General features: G+C 40.8%; 2 protein-coding genes across 2 annotated transcripts in view; one reads left to right on the top strand and one right to left on the bottom strand.

Annotated features, from left to right (window-relative positions):
• Window positions 1-2,668, top strand: rdh1 (retinol dehydrogenase 1). Its single transcript, XM_071538133.1, has 5 exons — window positions 1-27; window positions 433-763; window positions 1,544-1,802; window positions 2,127-2,290; window positions 2,412-2,668. The coding sequence occupies exons 1-5, from the start codon at window positions 1-3 to the stop codon at window positions 2,666-2,668; spliced, it is 1,038 nt and encodes a 345-aa protein (XP_071394234.1).
• Window positions 2,669-3,962: 1,294 nt separating this feature from the next.
• The window catches only part of lrp2a (low density lipoprotein receptor-related protein 2a), a 51,068-nt gene continuing 48,150 nt past the window's right edge, over window positions 3,963-6,880 (bottom strand). The window contains exons 71-78 of the mRNA XM_071538132.1: window positions 6,702-6,792; window positions 6,461-6,528; window positions 5,643-5,760; window positions 5,375-5,495; window positions 4,953-5,063; window positions 4,422-4,538; window positions 4,262-4,333; window positions 3,963-4,133 (exon numbers count right to left, since the gene is read on the bottom strand). Coding sequence (XP_071394233.1) covers window positions 3,963-4,133; window positions 4,262-4,333; window positions 4,422-4,538; window positions 4,953-5,063; window positions 5,375-5,495; window positions 5,643-5,760; window positions 6,461-6,528; window positions 6,702-6,792 — 869 coding nt within the window. The remainder of the gene's footprint in view (window positions 4,134-4,261; window positions 4,334-4,421; window positions 4,539-4,952; window positions 5,064-5,374; window positions 5,496-5,642; window positions 5,761-6,460; window positions 6,529-6,701; window positions 6,793-6,880) is intronic.

Raw genomic sequence — 6,880 nt, 5'->3', positions numbered from 1 at the left:
ATGGATGGAGACCTTGAATTCGCTAGTGTAAGTAAATGTATGTGTATCCTCTGTGTTTCTGTCCCTGTGTGTGCTAAATATTGAAAATTTAAACCGCAGAAACTGATCACAAGTTTCCCCCCCTCAGGTGTCTAATGGTAATCTTCTTATAGATTTGTCAGAGGTAAGTTCTCGTTGTCAATATTATCCAGCAAAAATAGTTAATAACAAATTCATTCAATTTATGAGATTATATATTACAGTTCACTCGTGTCTCAGTAATGACTTGATGACTTCCAGGAAATATCTCTGTAAATCATCAAGAAAGATAATAACAATAAAGATAGGCAATAGATGCCACGTTATCTTACAGATGTAGTAGTGAGAAATTCATAATAATTTCATTGTTATTTCTAGTAGTTTTGCTTATTTATTTTGATTTATTTATTTTAGGTAATACTGTCACACCTGGCCTTATCCTGTGCCTTACTTCTGACCATTGTCGCGGCCATTGGCTGGTACATCAGAGACTCCTACACGGTCGGTGGCTTCAACCAGAAGCATGTGTTCATCACAGGCTGCGATAGCGGCTTTGGAAACCTGCTGGCCAGGCAGCTGGACCGACAGGGTTTTCACGTAATAGCCGCATGCCTGACGGAGAAAGGTGCCTCGGATTTGGCATCCGAGGCCTCCCCCAGACTCAAGACCCTTCTGTTCAATGTTACCGACAGCGAGAGCATCAGGAGGGCGGTGCAGTTTGTGAGCGCAGAGGTCGGAGAGCGAGGTGAGGTGGGCGGACAGCAGGGGGTATGGATAGATAGGGTACCAGTCCGAGCGAAGCACTGGGAGAGATAAAGGGATGCTGGACCACCCCACCATCCTCCTACTGATGTGTTTTTTCCCCCTGAAATAGGTGGGAGAAAGGAATTACCCTCATACAGTTTAATAGCTCTATTTATTAACACTTTAATCCAAAAATCCTACTTGATAAACAGTTGATCCTCACTTTACTGTAGACTTTGACAAATTTTTACACTTTAATTTATTTATAGGGTAGATTCACTGAGCGTGCATGGCCTTCTACAGCAACAACATAGCACTCACACAGCTTCTAGCCACTTCTACTGTTTTGTACTGACTACTAGGCCTACTGCACATCAACAATAATTGTGTTTACTCCTTCATCTCTCTTAAAGGGTTTTCAAATTTTCCAAGTCACTTTGGGAAATCAAACCAGCTTCCATCAATACTTTATAAAATGACTCACTCAGTTTTCTGACTGCAGCAAAATGAGGTTGTGCAGTCTGATCTCTCTACCACTTTATAGTAGTTTAGAAACAAGAATATGTCACCAGGCTCCAGAGAGGTTAAAGAGAAGATGTTTTTGGTGTACAATATGCAGACGATTAAGATTGTGTATCTTTTGATGTGATGCACTCTAGCATCACTCTATTATGCAATTTAACCATTTCCCATCTGTAAACAAAAGAGGACAGGAAAACTGATGTGGTCTGCTGCCATTGGTAGTTAAATGCTTGCTGTTTTCCCTCTCTGTCTCCCTCAGGTCTGTGGGGCCTGGTGAATAACGCTGGGAGGTCCATACCCATCGGCCCAACAGAATGGATGCAGTTGGAGGATTTCACCAAGGTTTTGGATGTGAATCTGATAGGTGTCATTGAGGTGACCCTGCAGTTTCTCCCACTGCTGAAGAAGGCCCAGGGCAGGGTGGTGAACGTGGCCAGTATCCTGGGGCGACTCGCTCTCACTGGTGGAGGATATTGCCTATCCAAATGGGGAGTGGAGGCCTTTTCTGACAGCCTCAGGTACTGGGAGTAAAACTGATACCAAGTGATCACTCACATCTGTTCTAGATCAGGGCCTAGAGTTATTAATACTGCTGAAGAAAGCATCTCAGTTGATAGATGTCATTACAATGTAGCTTTTATTTAACCCTATGTATCTCCATGCAGTAAAACTAATTAATGCAGTTCCTATGCAGACTTGCCAAACACTGAAGGTATCATTAACACCTCAATCCAGCCTAAAATTTTGTTCATTTCTGCATGTGTAATTTCTTCATGGCAAACAAAAAAGCAAAGTAGCACACCAGTTGCCTTAAAGCAGTCTGTACATCTTCTTGTACTCAGGAGGGACATGCACCACTTTGGCATCAAAGTGAGCATTATTGAGCCGGGGTTCTTCAAGACAGGCGTGACCAGGGTGGATCTTATTGAAGCCGACCTGAGGAGGCTGTGGGACCGCCTCCCTCAAGACGTCAGAGACTCCTATGGAGCTACATACTTTGACGACTGTGAGTGGAAATACACTGCAGTCAGCTGATCAGTGTGTGATAAGAATGCAGTATATAAAGTTATGATTAGTATTATTGTAATCCTCCTGTCTTTTGTTTTACATGCACTGTTCCTTCCCAGACGTGAAAGCTCAGGACTTCTCCATGGGCATCTTGTGCAGTCCGGATATCTCCAAGGTGACCAACTGCATGCAGCACGCCCTGACGGCTCGCCACCCGCGCAGCCGCTACGGAGCAGGCTGGGACGCCAAGCTGTTCTGGATCCCTCTGTCCTATCTCCCATCGTTTGTTGCAGACTTTGTTGTCAGCGTGCTCCTTCCTGTTCCTAAAGATGAAAGGAATGTCCAAGTGAACCAAGTGGGTGTTGCCAACACGTGAGCTAAATGACCGACTTGCCCCCACTTTGTCATAATAACCACTGCTATTGTATAATACTGTGTACTACATGGATATGCTGAAAAATTAAACTGAAATAAAAGCGATGAAATTGAAAAGCTAGTTTTATTCACATTCTATGGAGTTCTATGGTTGAAAAAAAAAAACAGTCAAGACTGTATTACAAAATAAGAAATTTATTCATTCATGTCTCAGCAGCATCAATTTGTGTTCCATTTTTCTATCTAAAAAAAACAAAAAACATTTGGGCATGTTTACAATGATCATTGATACAGTTTTTATGTGTCCTCATTATCATACAAAATAATCATTCTGCAAGTAGAGAATTTATAGCCCACGCTTAGAAGATGACATGTTTCAATCACTGTCAACATCTGCATCCTCAGGTCCTTAAGTCTTGAATATAATCAACTACATAAACTCATTTCCATGCAACAAACATAGACACATTCAAGTATTGTTCCAAACAATTTTAAAAAAGAGGCCATTGTTACAATATCATTTCTAAAATATGATCATATTGATTCAAATATCACAAAGTCAGGGAACGTAAAGTAGAAATGAGTTTGATTATGTTTAAAAGTAAGTACAATGTACAATAAGTATGCTTAGCATACTGTTCATGAAGTATTATAACAACACATTTTATCTCATGCATCTGTATATATAGGAGCACATATCTCTGTAAAATTAATAGCATAAGTTAAACAACTGCCAATTTGTTTTGTATTGCTTTTTTGTTTATTTTTCAGCCCTGAAATGAGGTATATAAACATGAAAGATGAAGTGAAAACATCTTCAGTTTTGTTCAGTGGCAAAAATATATAGAATTACTATCCAACACATCTCTAATAAGCTATCATGATACAACTACTGTACATTCACAATGCAGCTTACCTTTTATATGTGTTATTTTGTTTATGTAGCACTATTCATAAGATCATCTATTTCAAACAGCCTGAAGATATTATTGACAAAATCTTACTGTTCAAATTTACAAATATACAACATATTTATTAACATTTCTATCAGCAGCTTCAGTGCAAAGATATACATATTGTACATCAAAATAAAAAAAAAAAATCATTAACACAAGAATTGGCATAAGAAATATCAGAAGGCATAGTCATGAAAGACTTTTTTCCATATGCTATAGAAATGTATATCTCTCTCCTAAAACAATTTGAGTTTTGTACACAGGCTGCATAAAAAAATAAATTCTGTGCAAAGTGTGTTTCTTTTTTTTTTTTTTTGATTCCTGTCTGTGAGAGTGGGGTTATACATCGCTGTCCTCTTTAACGAGGTTGGCTGTATCTTGGAAAGTGTCCTCAGTTGGCGAGAAGGTGCTGGGACGATCCCTCTTCTGGGGTTTGGCAGGGGGAACGAATGGAGATGGCTCAGTGGTGGAACTGTCCCCGCTGCTTCCTATAGCTTTATCATCCTTCATCTGAAAAACAGTTCAGAGGATTAACTAGCCAAAGGAATAGCTGTGTGACTGATTTCTTCAAAAAAGGTTTAAATTGTAACTAAAATGTACAAAGCCAAACAGTTGTTCAGTAACTGGCCCGTTCTTACCTCCGAATAGGAAGGGTTTTCAAATGTGGTGCTTGGCTTCAATTTTCTTTTGAAGAAGCTCCACTTGGACTCCTGAACAGAAGCACAAACAGTGAGATGGCCTTACATTATAAACTTAAGATTACTTCGCAGCATGTGGCTGTAAGGATAGGAGTCTCACCTGAACAGGTTTGGTACTGATGGTAGACGTTTGCACAATGCCTGCACTTTGTTCTACACGGTATGCCGGGTTCACAAAGTTGTTCTCCATCTGTTCACCACTCACATTAACAGTTACCTGTTTAAAATGTGACACATTAAAAATTCAATGATGATGGCTTACAAAACATTCAACAGCTAGAAGACACATGGAGAGCGCAAACCTTGCCAACTCTTAACAATTCTCCATCTTGCTGGTACAAAGACATTATTCCTAATTTCTTGACCCTGCAAACTTACTCTTAGGCTTTGGAATTAAGTCTCCAACTCGAACGTTAGGTTCATAGTTATAGCTAAAAAAAAATGATAATGCCCTAATGACAGAAATCCCAGATCCTGTTCACCATCAAAATCTAACCAATTGTTCCTTGGCTCATGGCCTATATGTCCACCAGACATATAGGCAGTTCATTGTTGACAGACAGACAAAACAAACTAATAACGGGGTGAAAACATAACTTCCTTGGCAGAAGTAAATACATTCACTGTGTACCTGTGTGGCGTGAATAACTGCGGGATCAGTCGACACTCCGGCAGCAGTGGCATACAGAGGGTTCTCAAACGTGATTGGCTGCCTCCCAGCTTCCATGGCAAAGTTATCATCCTATGGCGAAATTAATTATTTTGATGAGATTGTTTTTTACCTTATACATCATTTTTACATTAATTATAGTCTTTCCCTGTGACCTCAAATGACACACCATTGATTTGTTTGTTTCTCAACTGCTGCTGAGAGAGGCAGTCTTGGAAGTGCAAACAAATCACTTCTGTTAATAAATAACCAAATATGACAGAATTCCAAAGACAATCTGGGTTTCATTGGTCAAATAGAGAAAATAGTCAAAAATGCTGATTGTATACTTCTGATGACTTGGGAGCCTAATAAGTGCTAAAATGTGTCACTCCAGCACTCACCATCTGCATGGCCGTGTCAATGAATGACACCCCAATGTGTGAAGGTCCAAGATCCACATTGTCACCCGAGCGAAACGTCACCCCATTCCCAGTGTCACCAGACTTCACCAGGCTGCTCAGGCTGGACAAAACAACAACACTCTTGTTAGAACTTTAATCAAAATGATCCACCGGGTACCGCTGCATCCAACTAGTTCAGTTTCCATTCAAAAGCACATGCAGCGACGGGAAGTGGGCGAGAGGAGAGCAAAGACGAGAGCTAATATACCTGGGTAGCTTGGGCATGGAGGGGATGAAGGAGCCTGTTCGCTTGTAGTTGAGGAAAACCCCAACAGCCAAAGCCCCAGTGATCAGGATGATAATAACTGCCAGTAGAACAGCCACAGCTTGAGACGGAAGAAAAATGTAAAAGATCAATACACTTCTCATTTTGTTCAGTAGTACACACACACATAATGGACATTTCAAATAAAGTGTAGAAAGTAAACACTCTTGATAATATCTCCCTTACATGTCCATTACTGTTAATGACTTCTGGATGACCCATTAGTTTGCTGAACTGTGGGGTGAAGTTAAAGAGTGACGGAGTGTAATATGATTGGGTTATTCATTAAGTAAATTTGTAATTTTTGCCGGACAACATCTTCAGTATTTGCTGAGCCAGAGTGTTTGTTAAGCTATTTTCTGGCCCTGAGTAGCCAGTAGTTAGACAAGCAAGAAGTGTGACTCCAACATTTGATGCAGTCTTGAATGAGGCGCTTGGCACTCAAACTGCTGCAGTAAAGTTGTTCAGTAGTCAACAAATCATGACTGTTTTTGCACTGGCAGCTCCCAGGTGTGAGTCAGTGTGTGTGTGTAATTTTCTAACCCCCAATACAACTACTCCCCCAGGTTGTTGCTCTTAAGAATTTATTTAGCCATCTTTAAACAGGGGTAACGAACTGTACCTAAATTCATTATGGGATACCAAGTAATTTCATTTTATTTACAAACACGCTCTGCAGAAAGTGGCGGTAAGAGATATGAGCTGCTTCATAAACATTTAATGAGATGGTAAAAGGTTAGATGATAGGTGAATTACAGTACCTGTTCCTGCTGGAGCACCCCTCGACTTCCCCATCTCACAGTAACTGCCTGCATAGCCATATGGACATCTACACAAAACCATGATACAGGTCATTGTCTCTTAAACACTGGGACAACATGACAGCAATATCTTCACGTGTGTGAAGGAGGTGGAATGGCAAAAATATCAGGGATTACTGGGTACGACTGACAGACAAGACAATCACCAACTGTTGCTAATGGCATCTGCAACTAAACTCACTTGCACTTCGGCAGACCGCCCTCGTCAGTGTAGCAGGTCCCGCCGTTCATGCATCTGCATGCAAGGGGCATTGCAACTGGTGCCTCAATGGCTGTGGGAGTGAAAGCCACGCACACACGGAATCAACAACGACAACCACAACAACATCATCACCACAATCTCACAAAATCACAGGGAGC

This window comes from Centroberyx affinis, unplaced genomic scaffold, assembly GCF_046629955.1.
Source record: "Centroberyx affinis isolate AG114_WGS23_722 - 3 ecotype Tasmania unplaced genomic scaffold, CSIRO-AGI_Caff_v1 ptg003208l_1, whole genome shotgun sequence".
NCBI classification, from domain to species: Eukaryota; Metazoa; Chordata; class Actinopteri; order Beryciformes; family Berycidae; genus Centroberyx; species Centroberyx affinis.
Note: the sequence above shows the minus strand (reverse complement) of the source record. Positions and strands in the feature narration are given on the sequence as shown.